This window comes from Giraffa tippelskirchi, chromosome 4, assembly GCF_054371585.1.
Source record: "Giraffa tippelskirchi isolate mGirTip1 chromosome 4, T2T-mGirTip1v1.2.pri, whole genome shotgun sequence".
Lineage (NCBI taxonomy): Eukaryota > Metazoa > Chordata > Mammalia > Artiodactyla > Giraffidae > Giraffa > Giraffa tippelskirchi.
Genome location: NC_137278.1, coordinates 163,148,396 through 163,160,575, shown reverse-complemented (window position 1 = coordinate 163,160,575; position 12,180 = coordinate 163,148,396). Strand labels below are relative to the sequence as shown.

The 12,180-nt window shown below is 42.5% G+C and overlaps 1 protein-coding gene across 12 annotated transcripts in view; it reads right to left on the bottom strand.

The window, feature by feature from the left end:
* The window catches only part of DRAM1 (DNA damage regulated autophagy modulator 1), a 108,005-nt gene that overhangs the window by 74,633 nt on the left and 21,192 nt on the right, over positions 1 to 12,180 (bottom strand). For 8 of the 12 annotated variants that reach the window (XR_014083461.1, XR_014083456.1, XR_014083454.1 and 5 more), the window contains 4 exons: positions 11,770 to 11,912; positions 7,502 to 7,679; positions 3,558 to 3,616; positions 415 to 507 (listed from right to left, as the gene is read on the bottom strand). Coding sequence is in view for 3 of the 12 variants with exons in the window: in XM_081595555.1 (XP_081451681.1) it covers positions 415 to 507; positions 3,558 to 3,616; positions 7,502 to 7,679; positions 11,770 to 11,912 (473 nt within the window). In the remaining 9 variants the exon portion in view is untranslated. The remainder of the gene's footprint in view (positions 1 to 414; positions 508 to 3,557; positions 3,617 to 7,501; positions 7,680 to 11,769; positions 11,913 to 12,180) is intronic. The other 4 variants (XR_014083459.1, XR_014083460.1, XR_014083462.1 and 1 more) reach the window with 1 other exon arrangement.

Genomic DNA, 12,180 nt, shown 5'->3' with positions numbered 1-12,180 from the left:
GTTTCAAGATGCAAGACTTTCCCTGTTGCCAAATCCGACAAGGTCCCACCTTCTCTCTGCCTTCAGAACATTTTTCAACAACACACTTTTATTTTTAAGAAAAGACATATTTCCTGTTATTTGGAACTTGTAAGTGAGACCTCCTCACAAAGTAAATAACCAGGATCTATGATCATACGCATCAAATGGCAGGGGACAGATGAATGTTTCCTTGTTTGGGAGAACTATTCAAGATGCTTTCCTTTGGGAATACACTAAGTTGCACAATACTTGTAATTTTTTTTTTTTTTAAACACATAAGGGTAAAAAAGAAAGCTAAAGCTCTTATGTTTCTTTAATGTGAGAAATGTTCTATGGCTTCTTACTAACCCTCATCATCAGTAACTTATAACATATGAATGGATAAATACCAACCTGGAAATCGTGGATGAATGTTAGAAAGTAGAAAATAAAACCAAAGGCCACTGTCCATTCACAGATCGCACTCACTACGTGATATACATAATCCTAAGAGCAACAACAACAACAAAAGAAACAGAATTGAGCCTACATGCATTCACTTTGGTGGACATAGTGAAATAACAATGAGCAGGGTGGGACAGAGGAAAAAGCTGTCCAGTGAGCATAAATCAACTCCCGGACGAAGCATGGTGAGCAAGGCCACGTGGATGTGCACTGGGGCAGCTGCCCGACGAGAATGGGAATACAATAACCTCAAAGTTCTCTCTGGTTCTCACACACTCTGGCTTTACAACTGTCTGTGGAATTTCAACAGGCAGAAGAAGGACCACAGAATGGCTGAGAGTGGGAAGCAAATGTGGACTCAGTAGAAGAAAGAACTTTCCATACAAAGCATGACTGGTTCTCCCACCGCTGGGAACCCCAAAGTTGAAAGGCAGGCTTGAAAAACACCTATCTAGCGTCTGTGTGTTTATTCCTAAGATCTGAAGTGTGCATCTAAAGGAGACTGACTTCTGTGTTTCTCTGTTGCTATAGAAAACGTCAGTTCAGACAACAGGTCTGCTTGGCGTTATAAGGTTAGCGCAGCTACAAAGCAAAGGCTAATACTGAGACTTCTCTTCTCGGGGACAGGAATGAGAGGGTGGAAGGCATGAAACAGAAGGGCTTCAACTGGGGTTCCAAAGTTGGCTACCTCTGGAGGCCAGGAAAAAGAAATGAAACTGATGGTTGCAAAAAGACAGGGACAATGGGGAGGCCATGCGTCATCCGTTCTGTTTCATTCTTGCCAAATGGGAAAATACAACCCCAGTGTTACTTTGAGATTAAAAAAAAAAAAGCCCATGGAGTGTGTGTGCGTGTGTCAGAGACAGAGAGAAAGATATCTCCCCTGATTTTTTAAATGGTGGAAACCACTTTAAAAGCATTTTTAGGGACCTCCCTGGTGGTTCTGTGGTTAAGATCCCAACGCAGGGGGTGTTAAGGGCCAAAAGGGTGTCTCAGGGCCAAAAAACTCAAAACATAAAAAAAAAAACAAACCAGAAGTGATAGTGTAACAAATTCAACAAGACTCCATAAAAAATGGTTCATATCAAAAAATCTTTTAAAAAATGATAAACAAAAACATTTTTAAATACTGTCTAGAGTCCAAGTCAAAAATGCTTGTCTACATTCTGATTTTAGCCCACATGCCAAATTAGCCTGTGGACTATCATCAGTTCCAGCCCTTTGATTTCAGATCATAACCTATATTTTCTTCCTGCTTCACTGTCTGCTCTGCTGTCGGTTACAAAGGTGAACAAACAAATGTGCTAGATTACAGGTGGGTTCTTTTCTTTGCTCCACCACAAAGATCTCATCGAGGTGCATCAAACTTGATACCACTGCTCCCCCTCCCCACCGAGGGTTGCATCCACCCACTGTTCTCACCCAGGCCACCCTGGGAAGCATGTGACCAGCTATATTAGGGGGTCGAGAAGCAGGGCCACGTCCTTTTCAAAGGTGATAGCACTACAACATTAACCCCATCTCATGTCATCCCTGGACAGTGAAGATGGTTTATCCAAATAGAAGCAGAATTTGAGGGGAGGGGAGGATATCTGTAGCATGATGTTAATGATAGTGCACTGAAGCAGGGGTCCAGACTCTTGCATAACATTCTATTCCGTGAATTGATGTAAAGGGTTTTCTTTGCATTTGTGGATATTGGGAACAGAAAGCAATGAGTGGGATAGCAATTTTTGGAGTGAATAGAAAATCAGGTACTTTCCACATTTTTAAGATAGAAAATGAATGGGGAAAAAAAAGGAGGGGGGTGATTTAACTGTGGGGCATTGATTAATCTTTCTCAGCAGCAGACTTGTTTCATTTGATTTGTGGTGGAAGGACTCCCCCTAGTGGTTAAAAAGTAAAATACACCCGAGGCTGCTCTGATGCGAGCCCTCCTTTTCAGGAAGAACTTTTTCCTCCTAATTTCTGCCTGGCTGGTCCTCACCACCTTCAGTCTCTTTCTTGCCTCCTGCCGGGTTCCATCACCTGCCAGAATCCTTTGTAATGGTGGAAAATCCTTCCTTAGACCCTGCCGTTACCCCAACCGGGGATCAAATCCGTGTCCCGGACAGTAGAAGCACAGAATCTTAACCAACAGACCACCAGAGAAGTCCTTGAAAATGCTTTTCGAAAAGCATCAGTAAGTCCACCCCTGCCTTGGGAAAAAACTCCTGCTCCTCAGGAACTCCCATCTCTCTGTAGGTTAACTAGGGGCATGAGCTGATCTCAATTCAAAACATCTGATTCCTCATGTTCCCATGTTTGGTCTGGAAATTACGTGTCACTCCACCCTATGCTCTGATGTCCCCGGTGTCGAACTGGACATTTCTCCTTGGTGTTTCACTGTGGCTTCAGATTCAACTATTCTAAAACCAAACCCATCCATTTCCCCCCACGGAACCATTAATTCATATTAGGAACTGAATCTGTTCATGAGAACACGTTCTTCAGTTCACCCAAGACAAAAGCTTGGAAGTCATTTCACTTCATTTCCTTTCATTCTCATGCTATTAATTCCAATGTAGGTGAATCTTGATTTGAAATCTAATCTAGTGGAACTACCTTCTTCCTGCCTTCCTACCTCCGGGCTCTCTCCTCTTCAATCCATCCTGGGGGTTGCTTCTGACTAATGATACTCATCCAATAATATTCTTTTAATTTACTTTCCTGTTCAAAAGCCTTCAAAGGCTTATTCTGATCACCTACATCAAGCATGAGCCTCTCTGCCCACCTCTTAAAGACTGGCACAAATTACTCCCCCACAAACTTACCCTGATCACATTTATTTCTCACGCTACACTGAGAAACTGTTCTTCTCTGTTCCCATCCCATGCTAAGCAGATCCTCCGTCTGCTTAGCATGTCTGTTTCCTCTGACTGCCACACACCTTCATTCACATCATTTCCCTGCCTTTCAATCTCACTTCTTTCACTAAGCCTCAATGGTTGAAGGGTTTAAGAGAGTAAATTAGAAATTCAAATTTTTAAAAATAATTTTGAAAATGCAGCAATCAGGTGTGATAGTTACATTTAAAACAACTTAAATTTTACCTTTTCTTTTGGATTCCACTCCAGCTTGGTTATAGAAATTAGTGAAGCACAGGCAATCACTAAAAAAGGGGAACTGGTTAAGGAAACTGCAGACTAGGTCCTTTAGTGTTAAAGACTAGATTATTCTTCTAATAATATAACAGTACAAATGTGTGTTCAAATGTTAGTACCAACATATTTACAATCAAACCAGTTATATCAGCTTCTTATAATCTCAAACCTTAAGTCTCACTATGATAGAAGTTTAAATACAACATGGAAATAGTCCTTCCTTAGCAATACTTTGGCAGTTATGTATAGAAGATTTTTAATCTGTGGCTACATTTTGCTTGACCCCATTGTTTAAATTTGGTCAAAATGACTGACACAGCAGTCTAATATGGGTAATTTTGGCGTACTTTTTCCCTAAAATACTATTTTCCCTAAATTAAAACGTCAATAAAAATTCTTCCTTAAAATATTATGTTCAAGGCAATAGCTTCAAGGAAAAATTAACATTTCAAAGTACCAAAGCATTACAAAGTACCAAGGCTCATATACAAAAACAAGCTACAGCAAGTTAAGGTATTATTGTTTTAAAAAAACAAAACAAAACAGACTTTTCCATTGAGTAACTGGGTATAAGTAGAGCCCTTACTCCTTGGCCCAGGCGTGCGTGTGCGCTAAGTTGTTTCAGTCATGTCCGACTCTGTGTGACCCTACAGACTGTAGCCTGCCAGGCTCCTCTGTTCATGGAACTCTCCAGGCAAGAATACTGGAGTGGGTTGCCATAATCCCCCCTCCAGGGGTTCTTCCTGACCCAGCGATCGAACCCTGGTCTCCTTCATTGCAGGTGGATTTTTTAAGCACAAGCGCCACCTGGGAAGCCCCCATTCCTTGGCCCAAAGGGTTTACAAATCAAAGAGATAGGCCCTACACCTGACATCCTACATCTGACCTAGGGGATGAAAGACAAACCCTGAGAGGTCAGTCTAATAAAGCCAGGAACTGAGGCAATAGCGCAAGGTGGACAAAACTGTCTGCACAAAGATGGTTGCAACCATTTTGATTGAACTTAGAAGACAAAAGAAAGCTAGAGAGGAATGGGGATGTTCTTTAATGAAAAAGCTTTTGCAAAGAGTTAAGAATTCCAAGTGTTGCGTCAATTAATGCCAAGTTGGGCACCTCCTCTGAATTTGGAGTCAGCATCCTCTCTCCGTGCCCTTCTCCACCTCCCATGTTTTGCCATTCTTAACACTTCTCAGTTTCTCAAAGTAAAAGTAGAGAACATCGAAGGTCCCCTGATCATGTCATGACCATACTTCTGTTTCTAATAGCTTAATTCTCTTAATTCTTTCACTTAATTCTTTACCTCACCTTTAGTCCCATCAAGTGCCATGCTGGGGAGAAGGTGGAGAGGTGGAAAAAATTCTGGCAAAACAGACCTGGTGTCAGTTGCCAGAAATATCACAGCCTTGATGGACCCAAGGAATGTGCCTCATTAGAGAGAAAAGAATAGGGTGCAGTGATGACTCAGAGGGAAGACTAGATATCTGGTTGGTGAAGGCAGCACAGCCAAAAAAACAACAATAATAAGTTGTGAGGCTTGAGGAGCTTTCTAGAACAGCTTCCCAGGTGGCTCAAGTGGTAAAGAACCCACCTGCCAGTATAGGAGACGCAGGTTCGATCCCTGGGTTGGGAGGATCCCCTGGAGGAGGAAATGGCTACTCACTCCAGTATTCTTGCCTGGGAAATCCTATGGACAGAGGAGCCTGGCGGGCTACAGTCCATGGGGTCGCAAGAGTCTGACAGGACTGAGCACACAAGTGCATGAGCTAGAATAGCATTATCCCACAGAAATTCAGGCATATAACTTCAGATTTTCTACTATAGCAGCCATACTGACCAAAACAAAAAAGGACCTACTGAAATTAATCTTAACATATCTTATTTAACCCAATATACCAAACATGTTCTCATTTCAACATGTAATACTACAAAGAATTATTAATGAGATGGTTACATTTTTTTCTCATTAAGTCTTTGACATCTGGTGTTTTACACTTACAGCCCATCTCTGCACAGACTACCCACGCTTCAAGTGCCGGTGGCTACTGTGCTGGCCGGACAGCTCAGTTCCAGAAAGACACGGTGGAGAGAGTTATCTAGGTAAGAGAAGAGCACCAGCAAACGCAGAGAATAGCGAAGAGCCACACACACACAGGGGAGAAAGTGTAAAACTGAGGTTGGAGAAATAGGCAGCCTCAGATTATTACACGTCTCAAGAAAAGGAACCTGGCCTTTGCATCATTAGTGATTTTGTGAAGGCTTCTGAAAGCTGCAGAAGCTGGATGCAAGATGGACAATTTAGCGGGAAGGGCTTAGAAGCATGACCCCAGGCCTCAGTTTCTTCAGGAGTCAAATGAGGCCATTTCAGGGAACTAATACAGGGCATTTTAAAGATGCTTGAAAAGCTTTGTAAGGAAATATAAATCCATGATGCTAATGTTTAAGACGACAGACTTTTTCATATGGGTGCCTTTGTTCAAGTTAATTGGATCAACCTGCTTCTGTTCGGGGATTCTACCCCTCAGCATGGCTCCTAGGAACTTCTAGAAATGGGAACTATTAGTATGTGAAACTCTTGCCTGAAATGCTAATTCTATTAAAACTCTCTCATTTTAATACCTAGAGATATGTCTCCAAAGTTGGAAGCAAGGAAAGCTTTCCTACATAGAGAAATTTTGTTTTTAACTTTACAAATGGTTTTATAAATCCGACAACTAATACACCCTAGAAGTTTTGAGGAGATAGGTGTCAAGAGAAAGCATGAATATCTTCGATCCATAAATAGGATAAGGAAACAGAGAAGGAACTATCTTAGGAACCAAAGTTATAATTTGTTAAATTTCTCAATACTAGGATTTCGTTCCTCTGTGCTTAGAAATTTTTATAATAAATATTTCCTTCCCTAAATGACAAAAACAAAATCCCAAACCATCCTTAGACTTCACATTTTGTATAGCTTCAATTTTGAACGAGAAATGCAAGGCTTAATACTTAGAAGCACGTGAGGACATCATGCTTTTTTTACTCAAGCTTGTCCACCACATATCACAACCCAACCCAGATGAACAAAACCAGTACTAATAAAATAGTTGCTGCTTTCCAATAATCTGACAGCAATCATCAATTTTTAATGACTCTTAGGTATTCGATATGACTGCAGATGATATTTTGAAAGATGGGAAATTTTCCACCCCTGAAAGACCAGTTTTATTTTGTTAAATACCTCTTGGAAGAAAGAAAAAAGGAAAAGAAAGAAGGAGAAAGAAAAAAAAAGGAAGGGTTGGTTTTCTTTTCTTCTAAATCAGAATATATAAGTATAATAAATTTATATTTTCCTTTCACATTGTTAACATAGAAAAAACAAAATTTCATTTTGAAAATGAAATCAGTGGTAAAAAGAAAAGGCTAAATGTGTTTTCAATGACTTTGAAATAAAATAGTGTAGAGCTTTTTAAAACCTCTTAATGTGGACAAGTAAATCAAACCCTCTAATCACCTAGTTGTGGGGAGAAGGGACAGTCTGGCTTCTTGGGACTCCACTGGGCTATTACTTTAAGTACAATATCAATATTTGATGTCTTTAGCCAACCACTACAAAGAAAAATACATATTTTCACACAGCTCATGAAACAGACCCTGTTGAAGGAAAGTAAACAGAGACTGAAGTATTCTGACTTTTTTTTTCCATTTTCCTTTCACACCATTCTTTTCCCCAAAGATTCTTTTTGATTTAACCAGACAACGTTGAGCTATTTTCCTTGTGATTTGCCTAGTCGTTCTTCTGAAGCCTGTTGACACCTGGCTGTCGGCCTTAGCTTTCTCCATTTTGGGGGAATAGGAGTGAGGTGACGGGGGTGTCAGGCTTGCAAGGACGCTGACAAACGCTCAAAGGATACTGGGTATGACAGCTGCACAGGACACAGCGGAGATGGCCATTCGCACGTGGCACGTGGAAAGGCTGTTCCACTGGGGACAGGATTTGTATGAGATGACGGACTGCAGGAGCGTGTACACGACGCCACAGACAAACGCCAGAAGGGCACCGCCGTCGTGGACCACGGGGACAGCCAGCTCCTGGAGAGAGTGTCACACACGTGCTGTTACTCCACGCACATCCAGAGTTGAACACTCACTGCCTCTGGGCTTCTCAAGCCCACCAGGCATCACAGATGCACCCGCCCCATCTTGGGTACAGAAAAAATGACTGAGGCCTTTCCAGCAGTGAAGTAAATGCCAGCTACTTGGTTATTCCACAGCACACGTTTGGCTTGTTGTGAGCTGAGCAAAATGGGCCTGGTTCAGTAACAGCATCTCAACAAAACTGGGCAGGGAGGTGTGAAAGCCCATATTAAACAAAAAAAATATATAAAAGAAATAAGAAAAACAAATTCTTTTCACCCCTTGAATCTTAGGCACAACTGAGCAAGGAAAGATAAATAAAAGACAGAGCATCTACTGCGAAGGCACTGAGGTTATTTTAGGAAGCAGCTTCTGAGAATCCTGGTACTTTCCATTCTTCATTTTCTTTTCATGCTAGCAAGCAAATCAAATCCAGCATTTACATACTTTGTTTTCCACTGCCACCCCACACCTCTAACTAGCACTGTCAGGAAACTTGCTTCCTCAACCCTGGCCAATTCAACCTACCCTTCCTTTTGGATCTTATTCTGCCAACTCCAAGAGACACACATTAACCCTGATGAAGTCAGGTCCAAAAGGCCCTCAATTTAGCAGGAGCTGTATTTCCAGTGTGCCTTTTTCATGGTGCAATACATTTTCTCTCATCCAAGATGTCTTTCAGAAGGGAAATGACTCAGATCAGACATGAACTTTGAATAGAGGTTAAGATGAAAACCTTTTTTTTTTTAAACTCTCTTATTAATTTAAAAAATATTGAGTTGACCAAAAAGTTCATAGTTTCTTCCGTAAGACTGTATGGAAAAACCCAAACGAATGTTTTGGACAACCTAATAGTAACACTAGAGAAAACTAGACTATTGACAGGATTCAACCTCGAGAAATGACTTTTCCAAAATGGAGACTTTGTGAGGGGCACAAAAGCATTGACAGAGGTTGCTTGGTGAGAACACACCAAAATACAGCCATCCATCACCTGCAGGAGAGAAAGCTGGTTGTGAGATTCTGATAAATGAGGTTTCCTCCCTTTCAGGAAAAACCCCCACTCAACTCTCTCACTTGCCCTCACATCTCTAAATCTTCTTGAGATAACCGCTCATGTTGGTTTGCTCACAGCAGGCCGAAAATGAATTACAGGATATCAAACAAGGAAGTTGTAAAGGTATATTTATGGGCCCAATGACTAAGTAAACACTTTGCTCTCAGGAAAAGTTAGAGATTCTATTTCTGGTCTTTATGAAGATAAAATCACTTCACAGAAGCCTTAAAGGGAACCAAAAGTGTAATTATCTAACCACCTCATTCTTCCTAAAGTCTGCCCTTTATGGTTTAAACACAGACACCTGCATCACTTGTGATGTTGCGTTACTGTGAGAATGACCTGGCAGGATATCACATAGGACATACTATCTCCCACTGAACAATTCACACCACACTCCACCAGACAAATTATAACTTTCCTGGTCGCCACATTTCCGTTAAAAAAACTTCTTTTCCATCGTGCTTTCTGACACTAGAGCTGTGAATTGTATACATGCTTTTTTTCTCACAGACTTTGCCTCATTCTGGCCTTGACATTAACTCTTCCCTATAGGTTCTGGGCAGATTGCTTTGATTCAAAGGTGACTTCTGCCTCTCATGATTCATGAGTTTTGGGAGACTGTTAACCTCTCTGTGTCTCCATGTCTCCATTGATAAACTACTAACTGTATTCTGAGGTCGTTATTAGAATTATACAAGTAAAGCATGAAATGTTTTCATAAATGTCCATCACCTAGAAAACTTCACTAAATGCCATTTGTTACTGAATGTAAAATGCACACAATCATAAAATAAAAGGAAATGTCATCGAGGGTCTCTACCACGTGACAATATGGCAACAAATGGTGTTTATTTCCTCATGCGTGTGTGCGTGCATGCTAAGTTGCTCAGTCGTGTCCAACTCTTTGCAACCCTGAGGACTGTAGTCTACCAGGCTCCTCTGTTCATGGGATTCTCCAGGCAAGAATTTTAGAGTGGGTTGCCACCTCCCTTCTCCAGGGGATCTTCCCAACCCAAGGAATGAACCCAGGTCTTCTACATTGCGGGCAGATTTTTACCCTCTGAGCCACCAAGGAAGCCCAAAGTTCTTGTGATCCTGTCCATGGGATATTCCAGGCAAGAATAGTGGAGTGGGTTGCCATGCCTTTCTCCAGGGGATCTTTCTGACCCAGGGATCAAACCAATGTCTCTGATGTCTCCTGATTTGGCAGGCAAGTTCTTTACCATTGAGCCACCTGGGAAGCCCTTATTTTGTCATATGAGACAACAAGAGTAGGGAAATTCAACAGAGCCAGAAGTAAACCAAGTTTGCAGATGCCCCCCTGGAAGCCTTATAGGTTTTGCTCCAGAGAGCTGCAGTTTTGGTGCTCACCTTTTGCCAGTGTTAACAGGGAAACATGGGTAGTTATGGACTTGTAACACCCCCAAATAAAAGCACGTTGGCTGTCGACCTGGGAGGAACATCCCTGCCCTGGGCTGTCCTGAAGATTCTGTGTCATACAAGGGAGGGTGCCTCACCCCTCACAACCCAGTGCTAGGCTTCCCAGAGCACTTTATTATGCTCTCCCCTCACAGACAACGTGAATGTGAGCAAACTGCGGGAGACAGTGGAGGAAAGACGAGCCTGGAGGATTACAGTCCACGGCGCGGTAACAAAAAATCGGGCACAACTTAGTGACTAAACAACGATGACGATAGATGGCTTCCCCAGGTGCAGGGCAGAAAGGGCGATTCCCTGAGGCCTGTGCGGTGCAGGTGAGACAGCGGGCTCCCTGACGATGGTCTGATGCCTGCAGACACTAGAGAACAGGGGGACGGCAAACAGCACAGGCGGAGGCCTGAGGTTATCAGCCTTCCAGGTCCACGCTGGGGGGAAGCGCCCTCCTGCTGTGGCTTTAGTGGACTGGATCAGCCAGCTAGCACTGAAGGCTGACACCTTCTTATGAAAGTAAGCATCACACAAGATCAGCTCACTTCTGGTGGGGAAATGGTTGAAGGAGTTCTCCTGGGCAGAACTAAAAGTCCTCTAGGAGTAACTTCCACACTGCGACCACAAAGGGACAATGGTGATGGCAGAGCAGGCCCTCTGGGGTGCTGGCCTCTAGTGATGGACCAATGACCATCACCAAGTGATGACCGCCAAGTACAGATTGCCAGGTACTGTGCATTATCTCATTGCATCCCAGCAATAACCCTGTGAGGCGAGTGCTCCTAGTTAGTACTCCTTTGAAATACAATACTTTTTTAAAATATAAAAAATTGTCTCCATTGACAAAGAGGTCCCACGCTTTCCCTGAAAGAGACCTTGGAACCATAGGAATCCACAAGTTAGAATAAAATAAGTAGGCAGAATTTCCTGGCAGTTTGGTGGTGAGACCTCTGCACTTCCACTACAGTGGGCACGGGGTCAATCCCTGGTGGGGGAACTAAGATCCCTCAAGCCACACAGAGTGGCCAAATAAACAAACTGTTTTTCCAACCCTTGACACAGTAAGAGTAGATCAAGCAGACTCTTCAGTAGTCATCATATAAGTTAATATGCTCCAATAAGGCCATATGTCGGCCCTGCAACTGATTAGCTGAGTAACCCTGAGCAGATTTTTTCACCTCCATGTACCTAGGTCCTCATCTGTGAAAGGAAGAGATCACATGTTTCTCTTTGAACACCAGAGGTTCAAACAGCAGCATCAGTAAATATACACATGCTCACATGCAGAAATATGTTCACACTGTTAACAAAATCATTACAATGACTGAAGAAACACCCCTGGCACATTAAACCACCTCAGTAAGAGCACAGAGCCATCCAGAGCCCATAGCGTGGGTTGAAGCACGCTCCTTTTCACAGTCACACATACATGCATCCCATCTCTCCCAAGACTGACTTTCAAATGATAAAGATTTGTTTCTGGGTTCTCCCGTTGGCTCAGTGGTAAAGAATTCGCCTGCCATCACCCCCAATAACTGAAAAGACTTCAGGTCGTACCTGGAAATTGGCTACAATACCCATTCCGATGCATCCCACCAATCCGAGAACCAAGGACACCAAGTTAAAAACAGGAGTGCTGAAATAGCTGGTTTGATTTTGCTTCTCTACTATCTTATACCTTGTGTACATTGTGGCTGCCCCTGAAAAAGAAACAGACTATGATTAATTTTTGGTGACCTTTTAGAAGGAAAAATACATGAACAGTTTTGTATGGCTTTTACCACGATTGTATTGGTTGTAATCAAGATTGTGATTGGTCTCCTGATTGCAGTAGTCTTCCCATGCCCTCACCCCTGCCCTTGCTCACCTTATTTCTTTTTGCCATCAGACTCAGACTTGGACTCTCTCTCTCTCTCGGACTTGGATTCTCTCTCTCTGTCTCTCTCTCTCACACACACACACACACAC